The sequence below is a fragment of the Mobula birostris genome, chromosome 22, assembly GCF_030028105.1.
Source record: "Mobula birostris isolate sMobBir1 chromosome 22, sMobBir1.hap1, whole genome shotgun sequence".
Classification (NCBI taxonomy): Eukaryota; Metazoa; Chordata; class Chondrichthyes; order Myliobatiformes; family Myliobatidae; genus Mobula; species Mobula birostris.
The window spans coordinates 22,935,686-22,949,905 of NC_092391.1; the positions used below are offsets into that span (position 1 = coordinate 22,935,686).

General features: G+C 40.8%; 1 protein-coding gene across 5 annotated transcripts in view; it reads left to right on the top strand.

Moving 5' to 3' along the window:
• The window catches only part of col27a1b (collagen, type XXVII, alpha 1b), a 487,157-nt gene that overhangs the window by 209,126 nt on the left and 263,811 nt on the right, over window positions 1-14,220 (top strand). For all 5 annotated transcript variants that reach the window (XR_011882827.1, XM_072240297.1, XM_072240300.1 and 2 more), the window contains exon 14: window positions 4,665-4,709. Coding sequence is in view for 4 of the 5 variants with exons in the window: in XM_072240297.1 (XP_072096398.1) it covers window positions 4,665-4,709 (45 nt within the window). In the remaining variant the exon portion in view is untranslated. The remainder of the gene's footprint in view (window positions 1-4,664; window positions 4,710-14,220) is intronic.

A 14,220-nucleotide genomic window follows, 5' to 3' on the forward strand; every position in this document is an offset into this window, starting at 1 on the left:
GAACCCAAAGCCAGGATCACTCCTTTGTTGCTGGAGTTGTGAGACTGCAGTTCTATCGAGAGCTAAGTTTTCACCACGTTCTATTTGTCACCAAAGACCAATTATTTCCACTTCCATATATTTGTCTTCTAGTGTCTATACTTCAACCGAGTTCCCAAAACAGGTCACACCTTGTCCACGCTGTCATTGAAAGTTAAAATCTGAATACCTGTAATGAATTTGTACAGAATAGAAGCAGAGTCTTTGGCCCACTGGGTCTATATCAATCATCAGATCTATACATACTAATCACAATTGCCTGTGTTAATTTCAAGCCCCTCCACACTGGTGGTTCCCAACCCTTTTTTATGCCATGGACCCCTACCATTAACCAAAGGGGCTGGGAACCTCAGCTTAGGAACCCCCACTCTACACCATTCTCATTCAAGTATTTGTCCAGGTACCTCTTGAATTTTGGTACCGTCCCTGCATCCAACACTTTATCTGGCAGCTCATTCCAGATACCATCTACTCTTACCACTCAAATCCCCTTTAAATCTCCTCGGTCTTATCCAAGTTCAAAGTCAACTTATTATCAAAATACATGTGTGTTACTGTATGCTACCTTGAGATTCATTTTCTTGCAGGCATTTACAGGAAAAAAACATAGAATTTTATTAAAACTAAAACAGGCAAAGACTAATAAACGTCAATGGCAAAAGAAGACAAATTTTGCACATAAATATATGATATATATGTACAGTATCTGAAATACATCTTATGGAAATGTTTGATGATGAACTTCAGTAAAAAATAAGTTACAAAAAAAAAGTACAGAGAATGTGAGGTGTAACGAGTCCTTCAAAATGAGTCTGTAGGTCCTAATATCAGTTCAAAGTAGAGGTGAATGGAGTTATCCACGCTGGTTTAGGAGCCTGATGGTTGTAGGGTAATAATTGTTCCCAAACTGGGTAGTGGGAGACTTAAGGCCTCCTTAACTCCTGCCTGATGGTAGCAGTGAAAAGAGGATATGGTTTGGGTGGTGGGGATCTTTGATGATGAATGCTGCTTTTATGAGGAAGTGCTCCATGTACTTGTACACAATGATGGGAAAAGCGTTGCCTGTGGAAAACTGAGCTGTCTCCACCACTGTCAAAGCCTTTTCCATGCCTAGACATTGGTAGATCCCTACTAGGTTGTGATGGAACCAGTTAGGCTACTCTCCTCTGAGCATCTATAGGAGCTGGTCAGAGTTTTTGGTGACCTGCCGAATCTGCGCAAACTTCTAAGAAAGTAGAGGTGCTGTCATGCCTTTTTTGTGATGAACTTGCCTGCTGGTCCCAGGACTGATCCTCTGATATGTTGACACCAAGGAATTTAAAGCTACTGATCCTCTCCACTTCTGTTCCCTAAATGAGGACTGATTCATGGACCTCTAACTTCTTCCTCCTGTAGTCAATAATCATCTATTTGGCTTAGGTGACACCGAGTGAGAGGCTACTCAAGTATATTTCCTGTATACCAGTTCACTGCCGTCTTTGATTCCACCAACCGCAGTAGTGTCATCAGTAAACTTAAAGCAGCATTGGAGCTGTACTTAGCCTCACAATCATAAGTGTAAAACGAGTAGAGAAGGGGGATAACTTCACATCCCTGTGGTGCACCCGTGCTGATGGGAATTGTGGTGGAGATGTTGCCGTCAAGCTGTACTGACTGGGATCTGCCAGTGAGGAAATCAAGGATCCGGTTGCACAGGGAGGTACCAAGGCCCAGGGGTTGGGGCTTAGTGATGAGCTTCAAGGGGATGATGGTGTTGAATGCTGAGCTGTGACCCATAAGGACCATCCTGGCACAAGCATTTTCATTGTCCATGTGTTTCAGAGCTGAGTGGAGAGCCAGTGAACGGCATCTGCTGTTGACCTGTTGTGACAGTAGGCAAATTGGAAAGGATCGAGGTTTTTCCTCAGGCAGGAGTTTATATATTTCATGACCAACCTCTCAAAGCATTTCGTCACAGTTGGTTAACCCTCTAGCTTTAGAAAACCCTTATCATTGGGAAACAAACACTAAATATTTACTCTATCTGTTTCTCTACAGATAGAGTAAATCTACAGCACATTACAGGCCCTTCGGCCCACAATGTTGTGCCGACCATGTAACCTACTCTAGAAGCTGCCTAGAATTACCCTACCGCATAGCCCTCTATTTTTCTAAGCTCCATGTACCTATCTAAAAGTCTCTTATAAGACCCTATTATATCGGCCTCTACCACTGTTACTGGCAATGCATTCCACACACCCACCACTCTCCATGTGAAAAATTTACCTCTGACATTCCCCTTATACCTGCTTCCAAGCACCTTAAAACTTATGCCCCCATGGGTTAGCCATTTCAGCCCTGAGAAAAAGCCTCTGGCTGTCCACACGATCAATGTCTCTCATCATCTTATACACCTCTATCAGGTCACCTTTCATCCTCCATCTCTCCAAGGAGAAAAGACCAAGTTCACTCAACCTGTTCTCATAAGACATGTTCTCCAATCAAGGCAACGTCCTGGTAGATCTCCTCTGCACTCTTTCTATAGCATCCACATCCTTCCTGTAGTGAGGTGACCAGAACTGAACACAGTACTCCAAGTGGGGTCTGACCAAGGTCTTATATAGCTGTAACATTACCTCACAGCTGTTGAACTCAATCCCACGATTGATGAATGCCAACACACTATTCGCTTTCTGAACAACATTATTTTCTGTACATCTATTGTGTCACATCTCAGTCTCCTTTACTCTAGGGAAAACAAACTGAGCTCATTTCCCGTTATTTTTTCTAAATAACCTCCCATCAATGTTAGACTGGTCATCCTGTAATTACATGCCTGCTGACCCTTTTGAAAAAGGTACCACTTCATCTGGCCGGCAGTCATTTGGTACCATGTCTATGGCCAGAGAAGATTTGAAAATTTTTGTCAAGAGTCCCAGCAGCCTGCCCACTTGCCTCCCACAGTAGTCTGTAAATGATCTCATTAGGCTCTTGGGACTTAACCGCATTTAAACCCAATGTGACATCCTTTTCAATGGTAATTGTGTACAGGACTTCCACTAGTCCTATCCCTCAATTCTCCAATTTTAAAATCTTTCCCTATAATAAATACAGATGGGAAGTATTCAATAAAGACCCCATCGATCCATATACAGATTGCCACAGTGCCCTAGTCTTTCCCTTGTAAGCCACTTGCCTTTAATATACTTATAAAGTGCTTTATGATTTTCCTTAATCTTGCTTGTGAGTGCTATTTCATTCCTCTTCACTACCCTTCTAAATATTTTCAAGTACTCCCTCCTCAAACATATTCTTCACTCCTATAAGGCCTCCCTTTTTTCCAGATTGCAAAATCAGCCAGAGAATTTTTTTACACAAGTTTGAATATCCATTGACCTCTGGCGTTGTTTGAATTTGTTGACCTTATCTTTCACTATTATGGGAACATATTGTCCTTGAATTCTTATTTTGTAAAAGCAGTAAAGAATTAATGACTAGGAACCGCCATCATCAGTGTCTTCTTATCTGAAGATATATAACAACAACAGTTACATGTCAACAGCAACAGTTATATGTCAACAACAGTTATATATCTACAACATTTACTACATTGACCTAAATGCTAATTCCATTTCTCCCTCAATGGATGCTGTCTGGTTTATTGCATATTTAAATTACCTAATGCTGTCCATCCAAAATCTGTCACTTTTCTTTTCATGGTCATGAGAGTTTAACTTGGTTGACAACTGCCAACAAGCCACCTCCCTCCCTCAAAATACAACTGAAGTGGTAACAATTATGAATCAAATGTCTTAATACTGAAGTTTTGCTGCATATCTCATGAACTGCAAGTATATCATTAATTTGGGTCGCACATGTGGTAATTCCCTACACAATTAAGTGGTGTTAATGATCTGTGATGTGACAGTGCCACATTTTAGTCATTATAGATATCTGAAGAAAATTACATCATTGTTAGTGCTGTGGGAAAGCGGTATGCTGCACTGCAATTATAATTAGTACTGCTGGTATAATTTTAATGTGTAAGAAAGTAATTTGGAGATGGGAACATTATAATTAGTATGTATGGTACAGAAGGATGATTTAGTCTGTGTTAATACAATAATGCAAAATTCAGAGCCTGTAATTTAGTGTTTGCTGTTCATTTGGATTGAAGTCTGTGTCATTCAAAGTTTTATTCACAAGATTAAACTAGCAGAGATTTTGCTAACAGAAACATCCGTTCTATCCACATTCTGTATCTTACTTAGGATTCTGCACTGGTTTTATTCCAGTTTGCATCAATTCATCTACCAAAAAAAAAGATTGCTGGCTACTGGGTGGTTATAGTTATCTCTTTCACTGAAGTGTTCCTGCAGTCCCACTGCTGGAATGGAGGAAATCTGGCTCGCACATAACTGTAGCCCACTGAAACGGGACAACAAGCAAGCCTCTGTTTGAATGCTGAGTGGAAATAGCTGGGCTCCATTTATTAGCATGCCTTCTGTAGATGGGAGTTGCAGATTACACAGGCTAGGGAGGGAACCAGGTCTTCCCCCTTGAGGCTCTGCTTTCAGAGCACTAGCCACTTTCAAACTCCCATTTGTTTAGAAAAGAACCAATAATCTTCTGAACTTTGCTTACAGGGAGATTTGGGAGCCCCAGGCCCTCCTGGCGTTCGTGGATTGGTTGTAAGTAACAAGCAGTCCTTAACTAGTTCAATGCTGTTATTTATTTCCTATTCAGCAGTTTGCATTTGTTGTATTTGAAACTATTAGTGAAACTGCGAAATGCACAGAGAATAGTGGTTTGTTGTTCAGGCAAAATCAAAAACATTGTAACACATTATACTCTTAACACAAGTATGGAATGAATATTAAATTGCAAATACTAGTTCATAGATAATTATACTTAGTAGAATATCATTAAAGCTGTTAACACTTGTGCTGTTTAAAATGTCAGATCATTTTATTCACCTCTGCATTTAATACTTTTGCTTACTTCAGTAAAGGGGTATTTTTTTAACTCTTGTAGCTCTAAGGGAATAACTCTTTCCCAAAAAAAGTCACTGTTTCTTCGATCAAAACTCTGCTTTCAGCAGACATTGACACAATAATGTGAAATATTGTGAATGTATTTGCTTTGTGATAATGTATTAAAGACCAAAATACATGAAACATTAATTAAACACTTCCATGCACAGTTTAAACTGAAATTAAACACTTCCAATTTTGAGGGTTACCCTTTGCAACCACCTCCCCACCCTACACAATTTCTTTTTTCTTTCTTGTACTCTGGATTATCTATAATTGCTCCTCCTTAATTTTCTCCTTAACTCTCCTTATTCTCATACACAGTTGGATAGAAACAAGCATTCACACCTCTCCTAATTTATTTTTAAATTGAAAATAGTAAAGGAGGCAACCTCAAGGTCAGTCTTTAAGAGATTCACATAGTTGCATTTTTGATGCTGCAGGATCAACCTTTAATAGACTTTTAGAAGCCAAGCAATAATGCACATTTAAATAGCACAGCATGGTAGCGTAGTGGTTAGCACAACGCTTTACAGCACTAGCGACCTGAGTTCAATCCCCACTCCTGTCTGTAAGGAGTTTGCATGTTGCCCTCCCACAGTCCAAGGACCAACCAGTTAGTAAGTTAATTTCTCATTGTAGAAATTGTAAATTGGCCGTTGATTAGACTAGGGTTAAACTGGGGGATTGCTTAGCGACATGCCTTTTCCACACTGTATCACAATAAATAGATAAATACATTTCTTTGTTGTTTGTATCCTTACGTAATAAGCTCCTTTTAAAAGACAGCTTTCTCTTGTCAGTTTCAATTACATTTCCTAAAATATCGTTCAGGTTTAAACATAACAACTTTAGAAAATTACTTCGTATATACTAAAGAGGACCTCAAAATTGCAAGATATGCGATCTTTGTTTTAACAATGCATAGTGCTTTTAATAAAAAGGAATTGCTAAACATATACCATTTTTTAAAGGTCTCCTCTGCTGTTAAATTTTGCACATTTTGTTCTACGGTTTGATCTTGAAAACAATGAAGCTGATTTTCCTTATGAAAATTTCGTGAGGGCATTATTATGACTGCAAAAACCACCAAGTGCTGGCAATTGTATTCTAAATTTAAACCACCAGACTGTATTTTCTCAAAACAAAAATGGCAAAGAGTGCTTGGTGGAATTCCACGAGTAAGGAAAATTTGTTAATAACCATTCAACAGGTTCTCAGTGTAATTAATCACCAACTGAATTTCTGCAGGTGTTAACTGGACAGTTCAAAGGTTTTTGCAGTGAGAGTGCAAATGATCGAGGAAAAGCATTGGTGCCTAGAAATTGGACCCATTTGTAACCTTTTGTGAAAAAAATCCTGCAGAGTCACTCTTTTGCAGTTGTTTCAAAGTGGTTGTAGACGTTCACTGTTTTGAACCTGTCCAGTAGGAAATTGAACTGGGTTCTCTCTTTGCAATTCACTTTAACACAACTTTAATTTTCCCGTTGAATTTTGAGCACGAGATGATAATTATTTAATGAAAATTAGATCTAAAGGTAGCCACTTGCAACATTAATACTTTACAATCAAATACGTACAACGTGCTGTAAGTAGTGAACTCAGTGTGATTTAAAATGACGCTGTTCCTTACACTTTTGTTCTGAATATTGAAACATCATTTTTATGTGATGATAAAGTAAACCCAGTTGCTTTTATATTTAAGAAAGAATACCTGCAACTGGCTGTGAAGCTTGAGGTGTCCATGAACAGCCATCTGTGGCTCACAGGTCCCTCAATCCGTGGACTCAAAAGCTGTTGCTCAGAATGAAGCTAGGGATTTGCCGAAATCCACTGGGTGTGATCGGTCTGCTTCATCCATTGTGACAGTTTCCTCTTGTTTCTTGCCTTCAGGCTGCTAAGAAAATATAACTTTAAAAGTTATATTTTCTTGTGCAACTGTCTTCTGGGAAGTGCATCATTACATTTCCTTATCACAACAATATTGTAGTTTCCTGACTTTCATTCATAGCCTCTGATTTGACTTTAGTTCTCTACACAAAGTCCAAGTATTAGACAAAGAACACTTAATAGCGGGATAAAGGTTAACACATTTCACACCTTGATGATTACTAACTTGAATTCAAAAAGAGAATATCATCCTCTCCCTGAAATTCATAAGATAAGCTATTGGTACTGGTTTACTATTGTCACGTATACCAGGAGCAGGGAGGGAACGTCGACTCAGACCATGAGAGGTCTGCATCGGGCATTTTCATGCCTTACAAGGTGCAGATTGGAAGTCTGTGTGGAGCACCACTCCTCGCACAGACACTAGAGCAATGTGTGGTTAAGTGCCTTGCTCAAGGACACAAACACGCTGCCATAGCTGAGGCCCGAACTAGCAACCTTCAGATCACTAGACGAACGCCTTAACCACTTGGCCAACATATAACAACATACTATGAAAACTTTGTCTTGCATACTGTTTATACAGGTCAAACCATTACACAGAGCACTGAGAAAGAACAAGGTGGAACAATAAGAGTGCAGAATAAAGTATAAAAGCTACTGAGAAAGGGACACCACAGTCATGTAGTGGTTAGTGCGACGCTATTACAGCTCAGGATATCGGAGTTGGGATTTTAATCCTGGTGTTCTCTGTTAGGAGTCTGTTTTTTTTTCCCGCGTGCACCGGTTTTGTCCCACGGTCCAAAGACGTACCGAGTAGGCTAATTGGTCATTGTAAATTGTCCCGTGATTAGGTTGGGGTTAAATCGGGGTTGGTGGGGCAGCGATGATGGAAGGGCTGGGAGGGCCTACTCTGTGCTACATTGCCAATAAATAACAAATAATAAAATGCTAAAGTATAAGATCATTATGAGGTAGATTGTGAGGCCAAGTGTCTATCTTATTGTACAAAAGGCCTGTTCTTTAGTCTGGTAATACTGGGATAGAAGCAGTCCCTGAGCCTGGTGGTACATGCTTCAGTATCTGACAAGAGATGAGTATAGACTCCTCGTCCCTCCCACGTACTTCTACGTCACCCAGTGCCGTTGCTAGGTGAATCACTAAATTATTTGATCACCATCTTAGGCAATGAAAACAACCAAATGGACTGCGCAAGGACTGAGATCAAGCAGGTGTAAGCAGAGTAACATCTGGGAGTTTATAGGTTAAACAGAATGAGAAGCAGGAATAAAGGTTCAAAGTTCAAAGGTTTATTTATTATCCAAGTATGTATGCAGTATCCAACTCTGAGATTTGTTTTCTCCAGATAACCATGAAACACAGAAAACCACGGAGGCCATTCAAAGAAAAACATCAATCCCTCCCCCGCACAATAAAAACAAATCATGCTAATGGCAACATCAAACCGCCCCCCCACACAGAAAAACAAATCGTGCAAACGTCAACAAGAGCATCAACCCCCCCACACACACGAAAAAAAAGTTGTACAAGTGGCAACAAAAACATCACACCTCCCCACGCAGAAAAATAAATCGCGCTAACAGCAAGGACACCAAACCTCCTGACAAAAAACTAACAAATTGCACCGAAACGTCAACGAGAAAAAAACAGATGAAAACAGAGAATATGAAATAAGCAACATAACAAACTGAAAGAGTTCACAGTCCAATCCATAAATCACAGAACTTCAGTAATATCCTCCAACAACATCGAGGGAGAGAGAAACCACTCGAATACGGGAGCAGCAAACAATAGGCCATTGCTCACGGAGACCTACCTTCCTATTGAACAGTAGATGAGCTAAAAAAGTGGCCAAAAGCTGACTGTGGGTAAAGATTTATCTTTGCTCCATAACAGGGTAAATACACCCATGTATTAGCCCCTAGTTGTGCTCAGCTGAAGTCAATGGAACTGAATATGTGGAACTGAACGTAATTGTGAGCAATATTCTTGTACATAGTTAGTGTTAACAACATATTAGGTTAGGGATGAAAGGGGAAAGTTTAAGAGGAACATGGGGGAAACTTCTTTCAGAGGGACGTGGAAGTGTTGAATGAGCTGCCAGCACAAGTGGTGCTTGTGAGCTGCATTACGATGTTTAAGAGGAGTGTGGATGGGTACATGGATGGTAGGGATATAGAGGGCTATGGTCCCAGAGCAGGTCAATGGACGGAGGCAGTTTAAATGGTTGGGCATAGACTGGATGGGCCAAAGGGCCTACTTCTGTGCTGTACTTCTCTATGATATAGAAAATGTCCTTTTTTTCTTTGATATAGATCTCCTTAGTAAACAAATAACAAACTTTCAAGCTAACAGTTTAAATCTTAGGCTTCTAAAAATACTGAGCCTGTTATATTTTGAAGACTGTTAAATACCAGGTGAAGGTGTAGCTACTGTGTATTACTAGAAGTACGGGTTATTAGTTGGTTTAGTTATCTCCAAGTAGTTCTCTTAAAAACACTTCAGAAAACATTATTAGTGTAAACACTGACGTACAAAAACATATTTTCAGACAGTTGTGGAGAGAGACTTTTTATAACCAGAGTAATAAAAACCACTAGCTTTTTCAGTGGAACTCGGTGAATCAAGCAGCTCTCTGTGTGGGAGGGGAGTCCATAAGACCATAAAGAGGGGAGTCCATAAGACTATAAAGATATAGGAGCAGAATTAGGCTATTTGGCCCGTGGAGTCTACTCCGCCATTTCATCATGGCTGGTCCAATTTTCCTCTCAGCCCCAGTCTCCTGCGTTCCTCCCCATATCCCTTCATGCCCTGACCAATCAAGAATCTATCAACCTCTACCTTAAATATACATAAAGACTCGGCCGCTAAAGCTGCTTTTGGCAAATAATTCCACCGACTCACCATTCTCTAGCAAAAGGAATTCCTCCTCATCTCCATTCTAAAAGGACACCCCTCTATTCTGAGGCTGTGTCCTCTGGTCTTAAACTCTCCCACTATAGGAAACATCCTCTCCATATTCACTCTACCAAGACCTTTCACCATTCGATTGGTTTCAATGAGGTCATCCCTCATTCTTATGAATTCCAAGGGAATACAAGTACAGAGCTATCAAATGCTCTTCATATGACAAGCTATTCAATTCTGGAATCATTTTCGTGAACCTCCTTTGAATGGTCTCCAGTTTCAGCACATCTTTTCTAAGATAAGGGGTCCAAAACTGCTCACAATACTCCAACTGAGGCTTCACTAATGCTTTATAAAGTTTCAACATTACATCCTTGCTTTTTCCATTGGGGGGGGTGAAGAATTATCTATAGCTTGGGTTGAAACTCTCCATCAGGACCTTACCCCTACAGATGTTATTCAATTTATGCATCTGCAGCCTCTAGTTATGCTTCTTCACCTAAAGAAGCATTCAGTCTGCATGAAACTTCAAAACAAACAGTTAAAACAATATTTTTTTCTCAAATTTTTAGTTTAGATGAAGTAAAGTTTTGGTTGCTCCCTCAAAAAATTTGCAATGTTAAGCAAGTCCACAATCTTCTGATTGTTACTTCAGAAGGATTTTTCTTCTCGTGAACACATTCTAACAATTTTTTAATAGATCGCGTACCTGCCAAAGTTTACATTACTGTAAATCATTTTAGCAGCTGTAGTGTAACTTGGGTATGAGGTTACAACTTGGAGGTTCTACTGAGTGATGAGGCTCCCCGACTAACTGTCAGAACCTGAAATCCCAGCAACTTGGGCTTTGCAGCTGAACCTCAGCTTCCTTACTGCAATGTGAATCCTTAGTTTCATTCCTCCTTTCATGGGAAACTTTATAACATATTGTAAAAACATGATCGTCGCGAGGAATGCAACCCAGTAACTGCAATTGATTCTAGAAGGGCCAATGTAGATCAGCTTCTGAGAACCACAGCAACTTTTGTGCTTTAAAAGAAAATCACAGCTTGCTGTCTTTTTCAGCGCTACACCATAGAAAATAGAGGAACATTCGAAAGCACAACTTGTGCTTGTTAGGAAACTTGCCTGCTGGGAAATTTGACTGTGCAGTTCTTGTTGCCATCTGCACAAGAACATGTAACGCTTTTCACAAGTGGAGGGTGCATTAGTGGAAAGCTATTCTTAGTGCAAAGCTGATTAAAAGAGATGTTAGGAAAAGTTAGGTCCCTTTCTTTCCACTTGATTTGATTCATTGGTTAGTCTCGCAGAGCCAATTAAAGGGCCACATTTACCCACACACTGAAGTATGCAGTCTGCCACAAACCACACTGAACTTGCCAGATGATGTAGAAATGTGTCCTACCACAAAGACTTATGAATGAGATCCACAGTCCCTTTATGATACAGTGTTACAGTGGTGATGCTGCAGCACGCGCTGCATCCGCTGATCCTGTCAAACCCTGAGCAAGGCAGGAAAGAAAAGATTCTTGTCTTCGGAAATTAACCCAGAGTCTGAATCAGGGATCAAAATCAAGTTTAGTCTCACCGTCTTACTTTAACTGAAAAACTGTTGTTTTGCACAGCAGTGCAAAAACTTAAACTGACTGTAGTTAGTAAATAGATGTTGCAAGAAGAAAGGAATAATGAGATAGTGTTCATGGACTCATTTGCCATTCAGAAATATGGTGGTGAAGGGGAAGAAGCTGTTTCTGAATCTTTGAGAGTGGATCTTCAGGCTCCTGTACATCCTCCTTTCTGATAGTAATGAGAAGAGGGCATGTCTCGGATGAAGATGATCCTTAGTGATGGATACTGCTTCTTGACGCACCGTCTCTTGAAGAGGTCTTTAAGACTGGTTGAGTCTATAACCCTCTACAGGTGTTTTCGAATCTGAACTGGAGCCTTCATATCAGGCAGTGATGCAACCAGTCTGAATGCTCTCCACCATAAATCCATAGAAAATTGCTGGCGTCTTTGGTGACATACTAAATCTCTTCAAGTTCCTAGGGAAGTAGGACTGCTGGTGTGATGACTTCACGATTGCGCCAATGTGCTTGGATCCAGGACAGATCCTCCGAGATGCTGACACTCAGGAGGTTGAAGCTGCTCGCCCTCCCCACCACTGATCGCGCAATGATCTCCCGACTCCACCTTCCTGAAGTCCGCAATCAGTTCCTCAGTCTTGCCGAAGTTGAGCGTGAGGTTGTTGCAATGGCACCGCTCAACCAGCTGATCTGTTGCACTCCCGCACACCTCCTCATTCCCATCCCAGCAGCAAGCTTGTGAATGCTGTTTGAGCTGTGCTTAGCTACACCGTCACGGGGACAAAGGTATTGGAACAGTGGGCTAAGCATATATCTTTGTGGTGAGCCTGTCTCAGTTGTCAGTGATTTTTTTTCTTCCCGTTATGCTGCTAACGTTTAGGGCGATGAAAGACCTCCATCTCGGTACATACCATCACATACAGATTATATGAGGATTCTTCATCGCTGTTTCCCATAAGAATATTTTTTGACCAGTACTGGTCCCACGAACCCATGAACCAGCAGATCACCCTTAGTCTGGCCTCTAACCTTTAACCTGTTCAAAGGGCATGGATGACCCGAACAGCCAAAGCAGAAGGCCTTGACTATAGGCGATGTAGCTCTCCAGGTCATTGAGGCACGCAAGCCTCCAAACCCTACGACAAAGTTGTGGTCCGCTTGGGGGATTTATCAGCAGGGAGGAGATGTTATTACTAAAGAAAACCAGCATCCCATAAGCCTTCTTGAAATATCAGTCAATGCATTTGAAAGCAACTTATCCTGAGTATTAATAGTTAAATGCTTTTCAGAAGTGTGAAAGAAATTAGTTTTTAAGCATGCAATAATGAGGTTGCAATTATATCCCAGCTGATGCGGAAGAGTTAGGGGAGGTCTATCCTGTAAGAGATGATCTCCTGCTGAAGTCCAAACAGTTTACCACAGTTGTATTGCCAAGCATACAGCATAAACTCATTATTAAAACCACATTTTGCTTGTTCTATGCTGGGTAGGGTATGCAATAGACGGAAAGGGCAGCTAATGGACACCATGGCAGTGTAGCAGTTAGCGCAGTGCTGTTACAGCTCGGGGCGTCAGAGTTCACAGTTCGTTCTGGCACCGTCTGTAAGGAGTCTTTGTATGTTCTTTACAGGGATGTTGCCTAGATTGGGGAGCATGCCTTATGAGAATAGGTTGAGTGAACTCTGCTTTTTCTCCTTGGAGCGACAGAGGATGAGAGGTGAGCTGATAGAGGTGTATAAGATGATGAGAGGCATTGATCGTGTGGATAGTCAGAGGCTTTTTCCCAGGGCTGAAATGGCTGCCACAAGAGGACACAGTTTTAAGGTGTTTGGAAGTAGGTACGGAGGAGATGTCAGGGGTAGGTTTTTTATGCAGAGAGTGGTGAGAGCGTGGAATGGGATACAATAGGGTCTTTTAAGAGACTCCTGGACAGGTACATGGAGCTCAGAAAAATAGAGGGCTATGGGAAACCCTAGGTAATTTCTAAGGTAAGGACATGTTCGGCACAGCTTTGTGGGCCGAAGGACCTGTATTGTGCTGTAGGTTTTCTATGTCTCTATGTTCTCACTGTGGGATCTCTGTGTTTTCTCTGGGTGCTCTGGTTTCCTACCACAGTCCAAAGGCATACTGGGTAGGGTAGTTGCTCATTGTAAATTGTCCTGTGGTTAGGGTAGGGTTAAGTTGGGGTTGCCAGTAGTTGCTGGGACAGCGCAGCTCAAAGAGCCAGAAGGGTCTATTCCGTGCTGTATCACAAAATAAATACCCTTTGTAAGTCTGTTCTTGTAATTAGACTAGTCAGGAAACAGTGGTCATCCTGGTATTAACAAACAAACTAATCTCACAAGAATCTTCCCTTTTGAAAGGGCTGTAAGTAAACAAAACGTAAATTATTACAAAAACACAAGAAAGGATCCAGTTTAATCAGCTTGTTTTCTTCTGTCTGTTGCACAGTTCTGGCCCTGTGGTTTCCCATAAGCCTCAGAGAAAAAAAAAGAATTGCCCCTATATGGCACTTTTCACGATTTTGGAACATCTCAAGGAATAACTAATGAACATTTGCACACACGTTTCCTATGCCACCTAAAAGCATAGCTTTCAAAGTGCTTACTTAGAAATGTTATAACCATTCGGTAATTTGTGCATTATTTGGATTACATACCAGAAATCTGAACAACAGAAAATTACAGAAATACTCATACGTTAGGCAACATCCTTGAAGAGATCAGTAGAATTAACGTTCAAGTTATTTACCTACCATGATGATG